Source organism: Bufo bufo, chromosome 3, assembly GCF_905171765.1.
Source record: "Bufo bufo chromosome 3, aBufBuf1.1, whole genome shotgun sequence".
NCBI lineage: Eukaryota > Metazoa > Chordata > Amphibia > Anura > Bufonidae > Bufo > Bufo bufo.
In genome coordinates, this window is record NC_053391.1 from 90,928,969 (window position 1) to 90,953,044 (window position 24,076).

The 24,076-nt window shown below is 42.9% G+C and overlaps 1 protein-coding gene across 1 annotated transcript in view; it reads right to left on the reverse strand.

The window, feature by feature from the left end:
* Nucleotides 1–15,214: 15,214 nt before the first annotated feature.
* The window catches only part of CLTRN (collectrin, amino acid transport regulator), a 91,543-nt gene continuing 82,681 nt past the window's right edge, over nucleotides 15,215–24,076 (reverse strand). Inside the window, exons 5-6 of the mRNA XM_040423318.1 lie at nucleotides 22,397–22,588; nucleotides 15,215–15,539 (exon numbers count right to left, since the gene is read on the reverse strand). Coding sequence (XP_040279252.1) covers nucleotides 15,389–15,539; nucleotides 22,397–22,588 — 343 coding nt within the window. The 3' untranslated portion in view covers nucleotides 15,215–15,388. The remainder of the gene's footprint in view (nucleotides 15,540–22,396; nucleotides 22,589–24,076) is intronic.

Sequence of the window (24,076 nt, forward strand, 5' to 3'; positions counted from 1 at the left end):
ACCCCATTCTGGAAACTACACCCCTCAAGGAATATTTCAAGGTGTGTGGTGAGCACTTTGACCCATCAGGCCTTTGACAAAATTAGGAAATGCTTGGCTGTGAAAATGAAAAATGTAAATTTTTTCCAGAAAAAGTTGCTTTACACCCACATTTTTCACTTTCCCAAGGGGTAACAGGACAAAATGCACCCTACATTTTGTTCCCCATTCCCCCCCGAATACACCAACACCCAATATGTCCTCGAAAATGATGTATGGGTGCATGGCAGGGTTCAAAAGGGAAGTAGCGCAATAGGGCTTTTGGAGGACAGATTTTGCAGGATTGGCTTTTGGGAGCTATGTCACATATGAAGACACCCTGAGGTACCTCTAGAGTGGAAACCCTATTCTGGAAACTACACTCCTCAAGGAATATTTCAAGATGTGTAGTGAGAACTTTGACCTTGTTGTGGCAGGCCAAGGGTCAGCCATGTGATAATCGTTGCCTCGTGTTCAGGTGAATGACGTCGACGGAGGAAAATGACAGAAGTCTGAGTATAGTTCAAAACCTTGTCAGGAACCCAACATGAAAGTGTCCTGGACCCTTTATTTATACACAGTTCAAAGGGTGTAACCCCTCAAAGTAAAACATGATTGGTTTACAGACATTTCAATAATGGCTTTTGATTGGTACACAAATAATACTTCTTGATTGGTTAGTATTTTACAAGTTTCACTTTTCCAAAAATGTGTTAACTAATGAGTTTAGTTTTTTTTTTAGCAAGAGATGCATATTTGCGATTTAGCACGTACAAATCTTATCTTAACACACACGTCTCGCTTCTATAGGTTTTTAGCTTACGCTTGTTATATGCTTGTTTTTTTCAAATGTCACCACATTATATCACGTACACAGAAAAGTGAAAAACATCTTATGAATTTTATATCCACCTTCAGATAAGCTGGATAATTTCCTTAACATTTCCCTCCTTTTTTTCAATTTTTCTGTTCACGTGGTAGACGTTTTGTTCTGAAGGCTTCATTGTATCGTGTGTATGTGTCTTGCTAACTACTAACCTGCCTGAACAAACAAATGACCTCTTAGACAGCCCGTACTTCACAGAGTATACAGATAAGCTGCATAGACCATGCGATGCAAGCATCGATTCCAGTCTGTCTAGTAGTTGTCATTTGATTAAGCATACATACATTTTATTAAAACCACATACGGCACACAAACACACACTAAGTGGATGTAGGTGCAGCATTGTTGTTCCATGCATCATTGTCTATAGTTCTAGATACACCTTATTCTGCTCCTGTGTTAGAATCTCTAGGAGCTGGTAGGTCAGCTATACCTGCTAGGAGCATCAGCAGTAAGCCTAAAAGTTTCTGTGTAGCTGTGGTCCTCTGTTGTAGAATCAGGAAGATGAACATCATCTTGGGCGTTGCTGTCCCTTGGTTGGACAGTGCTGTCAATCATGGCATATCCCTTGACCAATATGGTGAGTAGGCCTGGAACCGCCTTGAAAGTCCACCTTCAACCTCCTCTAGTCAACGTTATGGACACTTTGGTGATGGGAAACCTGGGATGGACACTTCCTTCTTGCCAAAGATGCGTCTCCATCCGAACTTCCATTTAGGTCCTAGAGCTGCTTAATACAGAACAGAAAGTAATAAATGCAGTAACCGTACAACCTGAGTGATTCCATCTGGGACCACCACTATAGTGACTCCATACTGTTGAGAGTGTAGAGCTTGTGTGATCCCTAGGGTCTTCAGTATGTGTCCCATTTATCTCCCCAGTGAAGTGGGTACCTCTGTCTGACTCTATCACCTCTGGAATCCCATATCTGCAGACTACCTCTGACAATATTTTCTTAGCAGTAGTTTTGGTTGTGGCCGTAGTTACTGGCCATCCTGAGAATACATCAATGGCTACAAGGACATACTCATATGTGCTCACCTTGAGTAGCTGTATGTAACCCACCTGCACTCTTTGAAACGGGTACAAGGGTTTGGGAGTGTGTTTCTGGGGGGTCTTTACAAACCTCCCAGGGTTATGTCTGGCATATGTAAGACAACCCTGAACAAACTTTTCAAAGAGGGTCTGAATTCCAGGTGCAAACCAATGTTCTAACACTAGTGCGCTCATAGCTCCTTTCGACAAATGAGTAGGGCCATGTGCTAAATTGGCCATCATCGGATACAAACTCTGAGGCAAACATGTTCTGCCATTTACCTGCCAGAGTTCTCCTGTCTTCGTGGCCCCCGCCTCCATCCATACCTTTTTGTCTTGAGGCGTTATCTGGGCCTGTAATTCCTGCAAGAGCGACAAATCTGGCATAGTTGGAAAAAACAATGTCAGGAGCGGCAGACCAGCTGCTTGGTCTGCTTGAGCATTTCCCACAGCTAGCGGATCATCTTGCTTCAAATGGGCTGGCACTTTAACAATGGCTACCTCTGTGGGCAGCTCTAGGGCCTCTATGAGGCTCTGTACTGCTTCTGAATTTTTTATTGGTTTGCCCGATGAAGTCAGAAATCCCCTAGTTTTCCAGATAACACCAAAGTCATGTGCTACCCCAAAAGCATACCTGGAATCAGTGTAACAATTTATTCTCAGTCCCTTACCAATTGTACATGCGTCAGTGAGTGCCTTCAACTCCGCCTCCTGTGCAGACGCACAAGATGGGAGTGGCTTTTGTATGATTACCTTACCATCTTGGATTACCGCATACCCGGTGACAAAGTGTCCTTGTTCGTCATTCCACCATCTGGAGCCATCTACAAAATACTCAGCATCAGGAATAGTTAATGGTGTTTCAGTAACATTTGGTAACCCTTTTGTTTCTGCAATCATCAATTCATGACAGTTATGATTTGCAACTGGATCAGGCATTTCTACTACTCCCACTCCCCCCTCCTCTTCTAAATCCACTGGCATCAAAGTAGCTGGATTTAGAACAGTACATCGCTGTAAGGTAATGTGGGGACTGAGTAGTGTCATCTCATGTTTTTGTGATTCTGGACAAATGTTTCAGTTTGGTGGTGTGTCAATACAATCCAAACTGGTAGAATAGTATGCAATGGGCCGCATACGGTCCCCGTGTTTCTGCATCAGTACACCTGAGGCAAATCTCCCTTGCTCGTGACAGTACAATGTGAAAGTTTGTTTGTAATTGGGGATGCCCAATGCTGGTGTTGTGGTGAGAGTTAGTTGTAATGCATGAAATGCACTCACAGCTCCTAGTGTGATTTCAAAGGTCTCTCCTTTGAGGCAGTCATATAGTGGCTGCATCATCTGAGAGCAATCCTTAATCCAGGGGCGACAGTAACTGACAAGACCAATAAAGGCACGCAGAGCCCTTGGAGTACTTGGCAGGGGGTGCTGCTGTATAGCAGTAACCCTCTGTTGTGAGGTGTTTAGTACCTGAAGAAATACAGTGACCTAGGAAAATCACAGTAGATTTACAAAGTTGCACCTTCTCTTTGGAGGCTTTACAATCATTTTCAGCAAGGAAAATAAGCAAAGATAAAATTTCTTCATTACACTGTTCAGAGCTGTGGCAACAAAGCAACAGATGATCAATATATTGTAAAAGAACAGTGTCCGAATAGGCCGGCTGCCAGGACTGCAACACAGAATGTAGGGCAGTAGAGAAAATATATCTGAGCTTACCAACACACGTGTGACAATAGATAAGGTATCATGAATGTTAAGTTTAACAGGCTTTGTTAGTGGGAGTTTAACAGACGTTCCCTCAACCCTTTGACAGTAGATGTAATCTGGGGAGATAAGCTCCTCAGCACATATTTTTCTTGTATTAGGGTATGGGCTGCACATGTGTCTACAAAAAAAATCTATTGAATTCCCTGTGTCCTCACATGTGGATGTGATGATTAGTTGTGGACCTGGGGTTGCGTCAAGGGGATAGTTAACGTTGAGGGAACTCACAGGATTGCCGCCGTCACTTCATTGAGAGGTCTGGGCAGTAGCCTGACCTCTCCGGGGACATTTGACTGAGTAATGCCCCTTTTTCCCACAATTCCAGCATGTTACTTGGTCCCAGTTACATGGAGACTGATCCCCACCTGGTACCCTTTCCTGGAACCTGCCCTTAGGTTTAAAGGGTTGGTTAGCCATTATTGGCTTCTTTTTTTATTTTGCAAGTCTAGCTCAGCTCCCTTTGCTATGGCCACTAGGTCAGGGAACTGGCAGGTCCGCCAATCAGGGTGAGCCTTCTTTACAGCATCCTGTATGGGTGCTTTTAATCCAGACATAAATGTATGTTTTAGTAGTCTCATGTCCTTACTGTCTCCTGTCTCATACCCATAGTCAAGCCAGAGCTGTTCTAAAGCTGTGGCCTAGACAGCTACAGTCTGCTTAGCGTCTTGTGTTTGCATCATAAATGTGTCAGTCTGATTGTCCTATTGCTCTTTCACCCAGGGTTTAAGGGCCATGATAAATTCCTGGCCTGACTGGTCTGTGGCCTTATCCACAGGGACAGTACCAGGGGCCTTTGCCATCATTTGATTCTTAAGTACTTCCCCTCCTTTAGTCTCTAGAAGACTCTCCAGATCCACCCAAGTGGCTTTATATGCGGTCTGGATACTTTCCAATTTACGAAGGAAAGTACTGGGGACAGTACGGGGGTCTAGCAAAGTGTTACACATAGCCAGCAACTCACTAGGAGTCCATGGCCTATAAACCTCATAATCATGTGTTTCCAGTTGCCCAGCTTTTACTGTGGGGAGGGTCTTATTGACTAATGGGTATAAGCCCACACGAAAGTGTGGCTTGGGCCCCCCACAGGCTTAGCATCTCTCTCTTGAGTCTGGGTTCTGTTGTCCACAATTAGGACAAGTCCACCCCTCCGGGCCATTATATGGAGGTGGTGCTGTGGGAGGGAGAGATTTTTGTGGTTTATGGGGGATAATACACCGTACTTCAGAAGGGATGTTTAATTCTTTTGTTGGAAATTTAATTTCATCCCATATTTCATACATAGTCCCTTTGTCAGTGTCATAGACATTCCCTGGGCTACATCATACCACATTGTGGCCTGGTCATATTTGTCATGGTCTTCCAACCACCCCTTAAAATTTGTGAAAAATTTTTGCCATCCTGGTTCATCCAATGTTCCATTCACACCTGCTCCCAATTTCTTTAGCATTTGTCTACAGTCTTTGGTTGCTTCAGTGCCCTTTGAGCATTGCATAATATTAATTGCAGAGACCCATTTCTCTGCTCCATTCTCAGAGGAACGCTTACTCTGTGTAGCCCCCATCCCGTGGGTGGCTCCTTGTAATTCACTATCCAGGTACTCACACACCTGGTGAATTACAACAGTGCTGTGGAAACACTTCCGAGGCAGCACTATTAGTGGTGCCGTGGACACACTTCCGAGGCGGCACCACTTTCTTCTACTACCAGTGGTGCTGTGGGCACACTTCAGAGGCAGCACTGATCCACTGGTCTGGCAATACTACAATATAGTCTTGCCCTCACACAGAGTAACTCACACGTCCTCTCTGGGGTTACTCTCTGGAAACCCCTTAAACCCCTCTACGTTCTTTCTATGGCACAGGAAGCAAGCAAATACTGCAATCCAAATGATTATAACTGCAACCACCCAATCCAAACTGGTATCATAATACCCACGCATGTATATACTGTACAGCACAGGAATTGGCAACAATGCAGTAATTCTTCCTCACACAATATCAGCAGGCACTCACTACATATGAAACCACACAGTATGACATAATATTGGAACAACCCCTGACCTCAGGCGCCTTTTCAGGTGCCAACAAGGAACTGCAGGGCCCCTATCCAATCTTACTGGACAGCTTTATACACTGCCACTTCTCACAGCCTCCTCCAGGATAGGTCCGTCAACCCTTTCTCCACCAGAACCAGAGGCCTCCAGAGTCAGGGACCGAACAAGCCAGTCAGCGAGCTCTAGACTTTCAGCTTGGCTCAGGAGGAGCAGGGCCAGACCCCTCCAAGATTCAGCTTATCTCAGCCACTCACACATTCGTGCATTCATACGCCTAAAAACAGTTTTGCACATATAGGGGAAATAATACATTCACCAGAACACGGTACAGGCACCACGTTTACACACCACACTTCAGAACAGCGAGCAGAGCTCAGGAGACAGGCAGTAACACAATGGGTTACGTACCGTGGTCTTCTTGGGTCCTGGTCTCCGTATCGCGATCTTCAGCTGGGAGCGTTGTTGTGGTGCCCGCATTCTCCACTAGAAAATGTTGTGGCAGGCCAAGGGTCAGCCACATGATAATCGTTGCCTCGTGTTCAGGTGAATGACATCGACGGAGGAAAATGACAGAAGTCTGAGTATAGTTCAAAACCTTGTCAGGAACCCAACATGAAGGGTGTAACCCCTCAAAGTAAAACATGATTGGTTTACAGACATTTCAATAATGGCTTTTGATTGGTACACAAATAATACTTCTTGAATGGTTAGTATTTTACAAGTTTCACTTTTCCAAAAATGTGTTAACTAATGAGTTAAGTTTTTTTTTTTTTAGCAAGAGATGCATATTTGCGATTTAGCACGTACAAATCTTATCTTATATTAACACACACGGCTCACTTCTATAGGTTTTTAGCTTACGCTTGTTATATGCTTGTTTTTTTCAAATGTCATCATATTATATCACGTCCACAGAAAAGTGAAAAACATCTTATGAATTTTATATCCACTTTCAGAAAAGCTGGATAATTTCCTTAACAGCCTCAAAGGTGATTCATGGAATTGGCTGTGAAAATGAAAAATTTAATTTTTTTCCAGAAAGATTTAATTTAGGCCCAAATTTTTTACTTTCACAAGGGGCAACTGGAGAAAATGCATGCCCTAATTTATTGCCCATTTTCTCCTGATTACAGCAATACCCCATATGTGCTTGTATACTGCTATATGGGTGTACCACAGAGGTCAGAAGGAAAGGAGCACCAAATGGCTTCTGTTAGGCAGATTTCACCGGAATAATTGAGAGGCGCCATCTTGCAAATGAATACACACTGAAGTGGCGCTAGAGTGGAAACCCCCAAAAAGTGACCGCATTCCGTAAACTACACCCCTCAAGGAATATTTCAAGGTGTGTGGTGAGCACTTGGACCCATCAGGCCTTTCACAGAATTAGGAAACGCTTGGCTGTAAAAATGAAAAATAAAAAAAATTTCCAGAAAAAGTTGCTTTACACCCACATTTTTCACTTTCACAAGGGGTAACAGGATGAAATGCACCCCTTATTCTGTTCACAATTTCCCCCCGAATACGATAACACCCCATATGTGCTCAAAAAATAATGTATAGGCGCATGGCAGGGCTCTAGAGTCAAACAGCTAAATATGGTTTTTGCAGGCCTGAATAAACAGACATGGAATTTAGCTGCCATGTTTTTGAGGTCCCCAGTACAAAAAACGCAACAAGTGACCATTTTGGAAACAGCACCCCCGTACGAACATTTTAAGTGGTAGAAAGGGTATTTTTCAGCAAACAGGTGTCTCACAGAAGACAGAAACACTTGTGAAAGAATTTCAAAGCACACATTTGTGAAAAAAAAATAGCAGACCTCAATTTTTTTCCCACAAGGGGTTAAAGGAGAAAATGTATGCCAGGATGTGTTCCACATTTTCTCCCCATTCAGGAAAAACCCCATATGTGCTTGAAGCCTGCTGTATGGGCGCACAGCAGGCAAACTGCAAAATATTAATTTTGCTGACAGGCCTGAATTGGCAGACATGTATTTAAGCTGCCATGTCGAATAAAATAAATTCCTGAGGTCCCCAGAAATTAAAAACCCTAAGAATTGACCCTATTTCGGAAACATCATCCCCGTACGAACATTTTAAGGTGTAGAAAGGGTACTTTTCAGCAAACACGTGTCTCACAAAAGGATTTCAAAGCACACATTTGTAAAAATGAAAAATTGCTAGCAGACCACAATTTTTCACTTTCACAAGGGGTTAAAGGAGAAAATGCACCCAGTATATGTTCCCCATTTTCTCCCTTTTTTGCAAACACCCCATATGTGCTTGTAGCCTGCTGTATTGGCGCACAGCAGAGCAGCTCTCCAGAGGCAAAGTGCAAAAACATTTTTTTGCAGGCCTAAATAAACAGACATGGATTTTAGCTGCCATGTAGCATTAAATAAATTCCTGAGGTCCCCAGAAATTAAAAACCCCAAGAAGTGACCCCATTTTGGTCAGTGGACCCCCATACAAACATTTTAAGGGGTGGAAAGGGCACTGTTTCACAGAAATGAAAATGTAGTGGTTGGTGAAACGTGGATATGTAAGCTATGCGGACTAAATCAGAGGTATAAGGTGGTAAAATTACATGGTACATCAAGGATGAAATTAATACTCCATGGATGAGTGGTAGATTCTAAAACACTCCTGCATGCACAGGCCTGGTTTTTCAGGGCAGGTTTCGCAGTGGTAAATGGTGTCTTTCCTTTTCCCCCTTTTGGAACACACCCTGCATCTTTTTTGGGTCCTTTCCTTCCTTGCTGTCTGGGGGACTTGACCCAGACAGCAAGGTCAAGTCCCCCAGACAGCCCTGGTACAACACAGGCACCATGACTCCCTCAAGTACTGGGACCCTTCCCGGCCTGGCTTTGAAAAATTAGGGCCTTGATAACCACCTCTTGGAACTGGAGGAAAGTTGCTGTGTGGCCTGAAGATTGAAATAGCATGTACGCATTGTACATTGCCACCTGTACAATGTGTATGGGCAGCTTTTTGTACCACACATTTGTTTTTCGTTTGGCACTGTAGGGCTTCAGAACTTGATCTGAAAGATCAACCCCTCCCATGTTCTTATTGTAGTCCAGGATGCAAACTGGTTTGCGGACAGTGGTAGTGGTACTTCGCACATGAGCAGGGGAGCTGGTATTTGTGTGAACGGTGGTCAGTAAAAGGACATCCCTCTTGTTCTTGTACTTAACCGCCAGCATGTTCTCATGGAGGAGAGCGTTGCTTTCACCCATTCTCAGTGGTTGCCCTACCAAGGATCTAGGGAGGCCTCTCTGATTTTTGCGCACTGTGCCGCAAGCCACAATACTTCTGGCAGTTAGGGACATGAATAGGGGTATGCTGGTATGATAGTTATCCACATAGAGGTGGTAACCCTTATCCAGCAGTGGGTGCAGGAAATCCCACATTCTGGGGGTTTTATGCGGAAATCTTTCCCTTCATAAATGCAGAACTTGTGGCTGTACCCGGAGCTACTCTCACAAATTTTGTACATTTTTATGCCATACCTTGGCTGTTTTCTAGGCAGGTAGTGGCAGAATCTAACCCTCCCTTTGAAAAGTAACAGGGACTCATCTACACATACATTTTTATCAGGGGTATACACCTCAGCAAACTTGGTGTTAAAGTGGTCAAGGACGGGCCTAACTTTTGACAGACGGTCAAATGTCGGGTCATTTTGGGGTGGGCACTGTGTATTGTCGTTGTAGTGTAGGAATTTCCGAATTGACTCAAAACGCTTCCGGGTCATGGTGTTACTGTAAATTGGAGTCTGGTAGAAAATGTCTGAACTCCAATATTGTCTTTACTACGCCCATATGCAGCACGAGTCCCCAAAACTTCATCATCTCTGCTGCACTTACTGGGATCCAACCTAGGGGTCTAGCATATGGCGAGGTAGGGTTCTGAGCTATAAATTGTTGGGCATACAAATTGGTTTGGGCCACCGTTAAATTTACAAAATCTTCAGAGAAGAAGATTTTGAAAAAATCTTGTTCTGTGAAGCCCGCGCAGTCTATCTGTATTCCGGAGTTGCCCACAAAATCCGGAATTTGGGGCTGATAATCGTCAGGGGGTGGGGTCCATATGGGGTCACTCTGGGGGCTGCCTCCGCTGCTACCCTGGGGCGCTTTCTAGATGGTCCCTCATCAGCGGATGATGATTGAGGGGTTAGAGCTGTAGAGGAAAGTGGCATCTTCTTCTCCCTCACTGGCCGACTCAGTATCAGAGGCAAGATACGCGTATGCCTCTTCAGCTGAGTAAACTCGTTGGGACGGACGGGACATTTTTATTTTATTGGGGTGTTTTGTGTGAAATGTGTTAAATTTTATTTAGTGTGGGGTGTGTATGTAGTGTTTTCACACGTGAAGGGGCTTGTTATAAATTTGAAATATAGAGAAAAGAGTAGAAAATTATTTATTTTTTTAAATTGCTGGATGCACGCACAAATTTACACTAACACTACCTAACTAAAATTGATTTCTATATACTGTATATGTATATGGAGATCTATATATATAGATAAAACTAACTACACAAAAAAATATATATATGTACATAGTAAACTGAGCAGACCAGTCATAAAAATGGATGTTTCTGATCAGCGCTCAGCAGGTGCAGGACGCACGAACGAACACACGCACACAGATATCATGTGCGTGCAAAAATCTTCACTAACACTACCTAACTAAAATAGATTTCTATATATATGTATATGGAGATTTATATATATAGATAAAACTAACTACACGAAAAAAAATATATATGTACACAGTAAACTGAGCAGACCAGTCAGAAAAATTGATGTTTCTGATCAGCGCTCAGCAGGTGCAGGACGCACGTGCACACACACAGATATAATGTGCGTGCAAAAATCTACACTAACACTACCTAACTAAAATTGATAAAAATTGTACTTATTGGTGCTCAGGGCTGCAGAACGCATGCAAGCGGACGTTTGGTGCGTTCATGCAGACACTGCATTATAAAAATTTACTGCACATGAAAAAAAAAGAACACTAGCTAAAAAGTAAAATATATATACAGTACAGACCAAAAGTTTGGACACACTGTCTCATTCAAAGAGTTTTCTTTATTTTCATGACTATGAAGGCATCAAAACTATGAATTAACACATGTGGAATTATATACATAACAAACAAGTGTGAAACAACTGAAAATATGTCATATTCTAGGTTTTTCAAAGTAGCCACATTTTGCTTTGATTACTGCTTTGCACACTCTTGGCATTCTCTTGATGAGCTTCAAGAGGTAGTCCCCTGAAATGGTCTTCCAACAGTCTTGAAGGAGTTCCCAGAGATGCTTAGCACTTGTTGGCCCTTTTGCCTTCACTCTGCGGTCCAGATCACCCCAAACCATCTCGATTGGGTTCAGGTCCGGTGACTGTGGAGGCCAGGTCACCTGGCGCAGCACCCCATCACTCTCCTTCATGGTCAAATAGCCCTTACTTTCAAAGTTTTCCCAATTTTTCGGCTGACTGACTGACCTTCATTTCTTAGAGTAATGATGGCCACTCGTTTTTCTTTACTTAGCTGCTTTTTTCTTGCCATAATACAAATTCTAACAGTCTATTCAGTAGGATTATCAGCTGTGTATCCACCTGACTGCTCCTCAACGCAACTGATGGTCCCAACCCCATTTATAAGGCAAGAAATCCCACTTATTAAACCTGACAGGGCACACCTGTGAAGTGAAAACCATTTCAGGGGACTACCTCTTGAAGCTCATCAAGAGAATGCCAAGAGTGTGCAAAGCAGTAATCAAAGCAAAAGGTGGCTACTTTGAAGAACCTAGAATATGACATATTTTCAGTTGTTTCACACTTGTTTGTTATGTATATAATTCCACATGTATTAATTCATAGTTTTGATGCCTTCAGTGTGAATCTACAATTTTCATAGTCATGAAAATAAAGAAAACTCTTTGAATGAGAAGGTGTGTCCAAACTTTTGGTCTGTACTGTATATACCGTATATGATTCTAACTATTACTTCTTAAAAAAAAAAAGAAAAAAAGGGGACAGATGAAAAAAATATATATCTGCGCCAAAAAAAAGAGCCCAGGTGCTGAGCAGTGAAGTACGGACTGATCAGCACTTGGCGTTCACAGCTCGCACACAGAAAAAGTGGTGCAGAGCAGGAAAAAAGAAAGAAAGATAAAAGTGACAAAAAAAGTCAAAATTTCTTCACTGCAGGCAAAATCAGACGGGGGGGATATTGTAAAGACAATATCCCCCCGATAGGGACAGGGATTAGGGCTTGGGAAGGGGGGTGGATTAGGGATCTGGAACTTCTGCTGCAGGAAAAAAAAATCGCTGCAGCAGATGTTCCAGATCTTCTTCTTCTTCTTCTATACAGGAGCAGTAAAGGCATTGAAAGCTGTGGTAGAATCACAAATCCCAGCAGATCGAGCACAGAGAAGCACAGAACCTCTCAGCATGCAGTCACCAGCTAGAATGGGAGGTTCTGCCCTTTTCTGTGCAGCTATAGCGCTGCCATTGGCTAGAGCATTGTTCCAGCAAAGCGCAGCGCTGGCAGGGGACTCCAAACACTGGTGTCCCCTGCCTAACCTCGGAGAGGACAGGTGCTAACTTGTTCAGCACTGGTCACCTCCCCCTCCCCTCCCCGCTCTGCAGCTTACATGTGCTTCCGGCGCTGCGATATGCCGGTCTTCACTGATCGGCTAATCGCAGCGCACGGAGCTTCAAGGGGGCCAAAATACCCAATGCTTACCAGGCATGGCTGCTTGTCGGTAAGAGCAGCCATCATGCTCCGGTCCCCACGCAATTTTCACCCAGAGCCCAGCGGACCTCGCGCCGTACATGTACAGCGCTGGTCTTTAAGTCACGTCCGTTTGCGCCGTACATGTACGGCGCGGGTCCTCCACGGGTTAAGTATATCTGTCAACATAGAGGTCCTGTCCATAAGATTGCTGCTGATAGAGGATCCCAGGCAAATCACCTCCATGTGGTGTTTTCTTTATTCAAACACTCTGCACCTGCACTAAACGCCCACCATTTCAAGAGCAGATGGCAGGTGCAAAAGGAGGCATCACATGGAGGTGATTTGCCTGGTCACATGGCCCTCCATCAGCAGCCATTTTATAGACCGGATCTCTTTGTGGACCGCACAGACTTGGCACACAAGGGGACATACCTGAAATATAGAAAATGACAGTAAATTTGTAAATATGAAGGAAGAACTCCAAAGATCTCCATCTTCCAGAACCTCAGGTAAGGTTTTTGTGGCAAGGAGATTACTTTTTTACTTTTTATAAGAATATCTGTAACACTCCTTTAAGCAGCCCTCGGTAGGAAGGATGTGTGGTGGTTCTCACTTTACTATGACGCAGTGCCTCCACCATAATCTTGCTTGGACTTCTATAGGATAGCAAGAGGGTCTTCCGCCTCTGCCAGGGGCCAAATGGGGAAACCCCTGCCTTGCTCAGTACATAATTACCCTAGGAAAGAGTTAACTGATCAACAGATTTATTTGGGAAAGGGTGAACAACGGTGAAGAACATAAAAGATAACATAATAAAAGGAACCAAGCACAGATTGCTATTTTGAAAAACTCCTGTAATCATAAGCAGTGATGGTAAGCACACCAAATATCCTTTAACAGACAAATAAAGTATATTTGTATTGTGTTTAGCTATCTACTCCTAGCACTCAACTTGCTATACCCTACTGTCTAGCAATTAACCCAGTCCGAAGGTTGGGGTCCGGTTGCAGAAAACATTGGTGCGCCAATGTTGGTGCTCTTCTGATTGTCCTGCCCGGGAACCAGCTGGGTGCTGCAGCATTCAAAAACTTGGATGGCAGTGGAGTCGGGGGAAGATCCTCCTGGGATGCAGGCTTGGCTGTAGGGGTAATAGAGCAGCTGAGCTTTCTCTTCTTACACTGGAAACACAGGAGCTGTCTGTGCTGTAGGGTTAATTCAGCAGCTGAGCTCTCTCTTCTCACCTGGAAACACAGGAGCTGTCTGGGCTGTGCTGTAGGGTTAATTCAGCAGCTGAGCTCTCTCTTCTCACATTGGAAACACAGGAGCTGTCTGGGTTGTGCTGAAGGGTTAAAGCAGCAGCTGAGCTTTCCCTTATCACACTGGAAACACAGGAGCTGTCAGGACTGTGCTGTAATGTCTACACAGAGGCAGGGAACACTTCTTCTGTCTGTGGAGATCTTTCAGTCTCTTTATCTGCTGGCCATCCTGCTGTCTCTAAGATGGCTGCTGTTTCTCTTCCTTAACCTTTCCCCCTGGTCTCCCTGCTATTAGCTGCAGGGTGGAGCAAGTGGTCATGGGATTTGTAGACCACTTCACCTCAGCAGTAATGCCTGCTGCTGTGAGTCCCTGCTTGTAATTGGCAGCAGCATCTACTAGACTGACTACTTTCTCTGCAGAGGTTACATATCTTTATTACAAATAATAGCATAATCTTTTTATCACAAATACTACTTACCATTTTTATTGGAAGGTCATAAAAAATAGTTAATTTACTTATGAATGTGCATACCACTACTTGGGTAGCTGGTAAACCTAAAGGGGCTCTTTAAAATGCATTCATCATTCAATGACACATGATATTGCACCTCAAAAACTGGATATTCCCTTACAATTAAAAAGTGGGAAATACCAGTCTAGTTATAACCCGAGTCCTGATGCATAGATTCAACTAAACATTATAATCAGCTCAACCAATGAGGCTATTACCGGCACAAGTCAGTGCTCAGTCGCCTCCTTTCTTGTCTGGAAATATTGAATAGACATGAAAGAAATGGATAATTATTCTATAGGGCCCTAAAGGAGTTTCTAGGAGTTTTACACTGATGGATATGTCATCAGTATTTGATCGGTGGGGGTCGTACACCCACCTATCAGCTGTTTGAGAAGGCACCAGTGCTCGCAGTAGCGCCACAGCCTCCTCCAGCTTTTCCTAGGCCACATGATGTCATGTTCATTGGTCACATGCCCTAGGCCAGTGGTGGCGAACCTATGGCACGGGTGCCAGAGGCGGCACTCAGAGCCCTCTCTGTGGGCACCCACACCCTTGAAAATGTCTAAGCCATATCAATATGCCTTAGACTCTTCCTGCCATTTATCAGCGCACAGCGCGCTATGAACAGCACAAGCAGCGTACTAAATGTAGGCAGGCTATTATAGCTAAATGATAGATATACTATACTGGACTGTAGTATTCAGGTTACATTGCGGTGTTGGCACTTTGCGATAAATATGTGGGTTTTGGGTTACAGTTTGGGCATTCGGTCTGTAAAAGGTTCGCCATCACTGCCCTAGGCAAAGCTCAGCCCCATAGACGTGAATGGGGCTAATTTGCGATACCAAGCACAGCCACTATACAATGGACAGGCTGTGCTTGGTTACCACTTTTCAAACAGCTCATCGGCGGGGGACCAGAGTGTTAGACCCAGAGGATAGGTCATCATTATAAAACTCCCAGAAAACCCCTTTAAATACTGAGTCTTCTGTAATAAGGAAACTTGTGATTTATACTTTAGCCCACAAGCCTAGATCCTGCAGGATAAGGTCACCAGACACATGGGTAGGGCGATCCTCTCTAGTCATTCAATGGAGTAAAAATGTATTTTTAAAAAGGTGTTATATTCTCAAGGGCCTCATTGTCCTTTTCAGAGAATGTTTCATTATCAAAACAGATTCCATTCTCGATTGTTTCTTCGGATTGTATCCTGTCTTCACATTCACCATGGTCTTCAGTTTCTGCATGGTCTCTCTTTCTCCTACAAAGAAAAGTCCTAAAATTATATACGGAATTATTCCTTCATCCAGTTACAGTATATCTTGTAAGCTTTAAATAAACTACTCCTAAGGGCACGTTCACACGTTAGCAGGTACATTGTGGATTTTCCAACAAAACACAAGTACTGCCCAGAAGAAGACCGCATGCTTCTACAAAGCTCACCTTCATTATACCTCTGAAAAAACGGGAGTTTAACTTTTACTCAATGACAGTAGATGGAGAAATATAAATTGAAAATTCTTTCCAGTTTGGTTAGTCAACTACATACACTGGGCTATTATATATTTTTTTTTAAAAAGGTAAAAAAAACATATCAAATAGGACTACGTACATTATCGACAGACAAGCTCAGCAGAGGCAGTACTAGTCCTGTACAAATTCTTCTCTAGTGCACTCCCAGTAAGTACACGCAAGATAGCTCAAATCAAATTTAAAAGACTTTCATGAATGTTTAAACCCTTCCCAACTGCTTCACATAAATATATATGAAAGGTGGGGCTTATGGAATGGTCTCACCAGCTGTTCCTGCTCCGTATGTGGAAGGTGCAATGACTAGGATTGTAGATAACTCTGATCTCGTTCATTTAACCCTTATGAAACTGTGGTTAATTGTGATCATGGAATCTGTGAGGATAGTCAGAGGGTGTGGGCTGCCTCTGACCTCTGATGAGCACTACTGCAGCAAAATTGTGGGGTGCAGAAAGGCTGCTATGGTAGCCTCGGATCTTGTGAAGGCTCCCAGGTCTGCCATAGTAAACTGTCTATTAAGCGTTGCAGGGCTTAATAGGAAGCCTGTGAATATCCCATACCCTGAAATAGTATATGGTATAAGCAATCAAGTGTTCACATGTTTAAGTCCTCTAAGAGGGCCAAAAAATTTTGAGAAAAATATGTTTGTAAAAATACAAAAGAAATAAAAATTTAAATCACTCCCTTTCCCAATTTTAAATATAAGAGTACACAAGAAAAAAAAGTCCAAACTATTACTCCCTACCTTCCTGGAGCTACAACTTTTTTTATTTTTCTGTTCACATAGCTGAATGAGGGCTTGGTTTTTTATTGTACTTTCTAATGGCACCATTTAATATTGCATACGATGTAGTGGGAAGCTGGGGAAAAAACCTCTAAAAAAGGTGTAATTGGGAAAAAACGTCAAAATCCACCATAGTTTCATGAATTTCGTTGAGTTTCTTATGTGGTAAAACTGACCTGTTACCTTCATTCTCTGAGTCAGTATGATTACAACGATACCACATTTACATCGTTTTTCTTGTGTTTTAGTACTTAAAAAAAATAAAAAAACTTTGGGGAATTATTTTTTTTTTATTTGCATCACCATATTCTGACCCCCATAACTTTTATATTTATGTTTAGGTTTTTCATGATAACATTTTGGAGTATGTATGACGAATTGGCCTTTTTTTCTGTTACAGCGTTCACCGTATGGGATAAATACATTTATATAAGAGTTTGGGCGTAATGCCTATGATCTTTATTTTTTTAATTATTTATTTATAATATGGGGAAAGGAGGTTATTTTTTTTAAAACTTTTTTTTCAATGTTTCATGGACTTATAGGATAGCTGCCTTACATCTGGTGGCGTTAGAGGCAGAGCTTGCTAAGAGCTGATTTGCATACCCTCGACCCATCAGTTTGTGATCTAAAACTTTAAGCAGCATAAAAGTTCAATTCTGAATGGCTCAAAGGAAATAAAATTAAGATTTTGGAGTGGCAGTTAAAGGGGGAGATTTATCAAGAAAATGTATCAAGTGTTTTCTGCGCCAGTCTTGATATCTCCTGCACTGCCAGAGAATGCGTCTCATTTGTGATGAGGATCAGGCCTGGTCATAAAGGGCATCCTCCAGCAGTCCATGCGCCTAAACAGAAATCTATGACAGCTCTGAGCTGTTGTAGATTTCTGGCTTCATTTGCACCAGAAAACTGGTGTAAATGAAGATATATTTGTTTCTGTTGTTGCCCACACCTTTACATGGACCAATATATTAGGCAATTATCAGGAACAAACTAAACATTCCTGATAATTGCCTGATCATCATAAGAGAAAAGAGCAGCATTTACATGCAGCAATCACCTCTGCTGTATGGGGATAAGCAATGGGGAATCGCTATCCCCTAGAAATGAATTGTTCCTGGGCAGCAAGATCTGCTGCACAGAAAATATGATTTTTGGTGCTGGCATGACCTCATCTGATGAGTTTACTCGTTCATTGGGTGGCCGCCGCCACCTTTTACACAGACCAATTATCAGGATTGAGTGTTTCTGTAATCGCTCATCTCTAATTATCAGCATGATAATCGGTCCATGTCAAGGGACCTTTAATTACTTAGTTAGGGGTTGGCAAAACGGATCGTCGATCTTCAGTACAACATGTTGCAACCATTTCCTGAAAACCAATTATAAACCATATATTGTATGAGATAGAAATATTCATAAAGGTGGAAATACATGAGATAAATATCTATTACAATCTTTCCATATATATGACAGTCCTTATATCCACCAACATCAGCAGTTGGGAGGACGCCATACACATCAGATGGTCGACTAAATCCCCCAAAATCTTCAGGATCAGCCGACATACCGTAGGCTAATGTGTATGACCAGCTTAAGAGGTGATACAGTGCTCTGAAGATGGCCTGTAAACTAGGAGATATAAATTTTTGCTCCAGTACAAGCATATATTGCCTAGAATTGCCCACACTGCCATTCCAGGTGGGCAGGAACTATTTTTGGCAAAAAAAAATATTTACTCTTTTATCCACTCTATGAGTTATAGAAATGTAGCTCACTTTCCATGCTAAGAGAGACTAAACACACAATACCCTCATAACTACTGTGTGGGGGCACTAAGGGGGCATAACTACTGTGTGGGGGGCACTAACGGGAAATTGTATTATTTGGGGGCACTAAGGGGGCATAACTACCTGTGTGGTGACACTGGGCATTAAGGGGACATTCTTCTGCGAAGGGGGCAATAAGGGGAAGAAAGGGATGCAAATTAGCTCTTAACAAGGTCTGCCTCTAATGCCACCAGATGTAAGGCTATCCATAGCTATCCTATAAGTCAATGTTTGACCCTTTAAATAGGCCTTAAGACATGACTCGGATATTAAAGGGGTTATCCAAGACTAAAAAATGTCCCCCACATGCCCGGGCCCCTCACACTGAGTCATGTCTCAAGGCCTAGTTAAAGGGTCAAACATTGACTCATAGGATAGCTGCCTTACATCTGGTGGCATTAGAGGCAAAGCTTGTTAAGAGCTCACTTGCATCCCTTTCTTCCCAGAATTCCAGAGGAGCATGTATGGCCTATAAGTCTCCTCACGTCAACTAAGGTTCTCTCTCCCCAAGGGGGCATAACTACCGTGTTGGAACAATAAGGGGGCATAACTACTGAGTGGGTTGGGGGGTTGTATGGCAAGTGTAGGTGGTCTTGACTAGGCACGGGAGGGGTGTTTATGGGGAAGTTGCCCCATAAACACCCCTCCCCATTAAAAAATTTGCACTTGGGCCCAGTCTTTTCTAGTTACACCCCTGTTGTAATTTCACTTCCTTGACCTTTGATTGAAATGTACAAAAGAACATTATTTTACATGCGTTGCAGGGAGCATTTGTTTTCAAATCACAAGATAAGAATGTCAAAGATCAGAAATTATCCCTATCTTAAGAGTTTATGACAGAGTAAGTGGTAATATCTACACTCGGAAATCATTAACTCTAATAGCATTTTACTGCCTTTTGTGAACTTGGAATCAGTTCAGATTTGTATGATAGAAAAGCAATTAGGATGACCCATAGCTATTAATTGGTAAACACTTAGCATCAGTATTTTTAATTGGCCAATTAAACTGCAATCAAAATGAGAGTACTGATAATAAAAAAATATATGATATACGGTATCTACCACGAGGCTATCTTCTTGGCATTGAGTCTGCAATATAATGTACCAGCGCTCCACCCAAGGTAGAATAAAAGTATAAACTCTGTGGAACATGAAGTTTCTATATCAATCGGGGTGCAATTTTTTATTTTAAGACTAGCAGAAGGACCCGGCTTCGCACGGGTATATTTCATCTATTTCATTTAATGTTTGTATGTGTCGTTAAAAGATTTTGACGGTATGCCCTATAACAGTGACCTCTACAACACCTCGCCCCTTTAACAGTAAACTCCACAGTCCCCCACCCCTTAACACCGACCCCCCCACAGTGCCCCACCACTTTAAAATGGGACCCCCACAGCAGCCCATCCCCTTAACTTTGACCTTCACAGCAGTCCGCCCTTTTAACAGTGAGTTTCACAGCACCCCACTCACTTGACAGTGACCTCCTCAGGGGCCCGCCCCCTTAACAGTGACCGCCTCAGGGGCCCGCCCCCTTAACAGTGACCTCCACAGTACCCCGCTGCCTTAACAGTGACCTCACAGTACCCTGCTGCCTTAACAGTGACCTCCACAGCAGTTGCCCCTTTCATAGTGGCCCTTGCCCCCTTAACAGTGACCTCCATAGTGTCTGCCCCTTTAACAGTGACCTCCACAGCAGCCTGCCCCCTTAACAGTAACATCCACAGTGAACACCTCTTTAACAGTGACCTCCACAGTGAACGCCCCTTTAACAGTGACCGCCACAGTGCCCGCCCTTTTAACAGTGAGCTCCACAGCAGCTGTCCTTTTAGTAGTGGCCCCTTCAACCCTAACAGTGACTTCCACAGCAGCTGCCCCTATAATAGTGGCCTATGCCCCCTTAACAGTGACCTCCACAGCGCCCTGCCCCTTTAAGGCTCAGGCTACATGACGATATGTGTAGCGCAACATTTTGTCGCACCAATGTCGTGCAACAATTTTTCATGTGACCGTGTGTATGGCAGTTGGGATATGAAGAGAAAGACTTGCAGGCTTGTATTGGCTAATGCAGGTCATTTTTTGGGAATATCTCAGGAACGGTACGTTCTAGAGAGCTGTGACCCCCACAAGATTTCTTTCCAGGTAGCAAGGGATGTGTACACCAAGTTTAGTTGAAATCGATTGTTTGAGTGATCGCGGAACATACATACATGCATGTGAAGGACTTTTATGCAATTGCCTATATGCTTCAGTTTAATTCTCTCCCTGCTATTTTAAGGTCTATATTGTTCGGTTCCAAATGTCAAGAATGAATGTATTCGTGTACCGAACAGGGATGTTGAGATTATGTTTGTATGTGGGATAGAAAGTACTTTTCTGAAATTGTTAAAAATTGTAAATGTTCTGGCCAGCAGATAATTGAGCTGTGTGTATTGTTCAAACTCAATTATCTAGCCTGGCCCAGAGGAGGAGTTTTAGGATAATTGAGCTGTGTGTATTGTTAAAACTCAATTATCTAGCCTGGCCCAGAGGAGGAGTTTTATGCTGCATAAAGTGTGAGTTCTGTGTACCAGTAAATCAGTCTTGTTCCAGCATTAAGTTTTGACTCATGTGTGGATTATTCGGCGATTCCAGGGATATTCCTACTCATGGAATATTGGGTGATTTTCTTTTATGAGAAGAAGGGAATGCTTGACGGGGATATTTTCTACGACCGTCACAATACATATATACGTTCTTCTTTATATTGTGACACAGTGAGGGGTTGTGTCTAGCAAGGCAGGTATTTTCCTCCCAGCATGTGCGGCTGGGCTGGTTTCCAATACCGGACCGGAGTTTAAGTGCCGGTCCGGGTTTTGGCAGCACCTGGCTGTCCTGAAGTAGGCAGCTGGGCTCAGCAGAGAGGTCTCTGTTTTTGGGATCTGAGGCTTTGTGCCGTGCTGGAAGGCTGAGAGCCACACGCTGGGAAAACAGGCCCCCTAAAGCCTGCTGTGGACTACTGGAGGCCGAACTGCCAGCAAGGTGACTTGTGTTATATGAACTTTCCATTTTGTGTGAATTAACACCAAGACTGCAAAGTTACGTGCTGTTTAGTACAATTTCCTCAAGTGTGAATAAACACTGAAGTTTTGAGTTAAGAAGTTGTATTTTGCCTCTGTACTGCGCCTACTTAACCGATCTACCAGAGCGAAACCCCAAAATATATATAGATTAGCGAGGAAAATCATGTGATTTTCAAACACCATGATTTTTTGCTTCAAAAGCAGCCTGCAATGATAGAAAGGAACAAAAATGTACTTGCCTTCCCAGTTCCCTGGTGCCCTGCTAGCCTCTGCTTACCCAGCTCCAGCCATGTGTCAACACAACATGTGACCACTGCAGCCAATCACTTCAAGGGTGTCAACCTGTTATTGGTAATTGGCCATATCGTTACTGAAGCCTGGTAAACAAGGACCGGCCGGTGGGGCACCAGGGAAACTTTGTCTTGAGAGAAGCAGGGGACTGGTAAAGTGAGTATTTTTGTTGTTGTTATTTTATACCATTGCAACCTATTTTTAAAAGTTTCCATAGGGCTAGAAAACAAAGTGCCATTGTGCATATAGGTTATAAGATGCAATGTAGTCCTGTGGCATTGATTAAAAAAATAGAAACTAGTTTACTTACTATTGTTCAAGGTATATTATGCATAGATATAGGACTTTTCTACCTATCACTGACTGCATCATAATGATTTATCATATAGTCAGTTCCTATCAGATTGCGGGTCTAATGTACTGTACTCATAATGATGTGGGTACCGTACAATAGACCCATGATCTGATAGGAACTGACTGTATGATAAAACACTATAATGCAGTCAGTTCGGGTCAGGGCAATGATCGGTCCGGGAGATGTGGCCAACACCAACCGTGTTTCCTGGACCAAGCACGGTTGTGTGAATCAGCTCTAAGAAGTGATGGTTGAAGAAACTTACTTCTTACTCTTGATTGCTGATATTACAAGCATAATGCTTGCAACTCCAAGAAGGCCGACAATTATCCCAAATACAATCATCCATGATTTGCTGGAAGACTCAGATTCAGGGGCTAGTGTAGGGGGGATAGCAAGGAACTCCAGGGTGTTGTCATTTAATAGAAAGGCGCTGTTTATCCGGTTCCTTTCCAGTCTGTGAAAAAAATGTATGTGTGATTAAAGCCAGGCATAAACAGGTCAGTTATGGACACACAGTTGTACTCCAAAGTATAATTGAATTAATGTAAAAAAGCCACCCCCCCAAAAAAAAAAAGTTAATTCTTAAAAATAGTTAAGGCGGTTATCCAAACCCTAAAATGCCCCCCATATGCCCGGCCCCTCACAGAGGTTGTACTTACCTCACTCCCCAGCACCTGCATTGCTTCTCATACCGGCACGGTAACTGCTGCATCTCCCCGTCGCACGGATGAGAACATCCGGCGTCAGGGGGTGCTGCGAATAGCATGCCGCGACGGGAACAAATTTCCCTAGCATCGCGGGTGAAGCTATAGAGGCTCGTTACCATCACGGCCTGCTATTGGCTAGCCATGCCGGCATCAGAAACAACTCAAGGGCCTGGGAGCGAGGTAAGTACAACCTCAGGCATATGGGGGGTATTTTAGGGGTTGGATAACCCCTTTAACTGCAAAAAAAACATAGATATATGATATCACATTCGTTCTGCATAATTGACAAATGGTATGTTATGCATACCCAAAATGGTGCCAATAAAAACTACAATGCCATTTTTTAACATAAAACATTATATTATTGTGTAAAAGTACAGAAAATACTTTAAAAAAACTACGGTATATATATTTGGTATTGTTATAATCACACTGATCTGTAGAATTTTTTTTTTTTAACTAGCTATACCACAGATTAAATGGTGTAACAAAAATTGCAAAAGAAAAAGAGGCAGAATTTTTTTCACCTCATACAGCAACATTGTAGTAATGAAAAAAAAATGCTTTGTTATGAAGGCCCAAAATAGACTGAAGCATAAGGCTACCCGCACAGGTTGCCAATTACCGTAAGTGTAATACAGTACCAGCAAAGTGTGTGAGATTAGACAAATCACGTATACTTTACTTTTTTCAGTGCAGAAATTAACCTGCCATGCGGATTTAGAAATTTGCAGCATGTCAATTGTTTGTGTGGTTCTTTTGTGTACATTTCACCCTTTTCAATGCAAGGGTGAGATCTGTGGAAAATCTGCATCAAATCTGCACCAAAAAAACAGAATCGCACAGAAATATACATGAAATGTTGGTTATGTATTAGAGAAGACACAAGTAGCTTCTGATGAGGCAGAACTTGGTTTACTTGTGTGGATTAAGTTCCAAATATACAAGACATTTCAGCAAACTGTAACAGCAGCCATTATGGTATAAAGAGAGAAAAGAGAGAAAGAGAAACCAACAAGAGGAATACAGATATACACAACTGGTAACCTTAATGTACAGCGCCATCTACTGGTCAAGTGATATAAATACACAATACTGTATATGGTACATGCTGTTGCATCCCCAACACCCCTTCTCAACGGCATGTACATAATTATACGATATTCAGTCTCTTTTGTAGAAAACAATGACGTTCCCTTGGCAAAGGTTTGGTGAGTGCGTCTCCAGTCATCTCC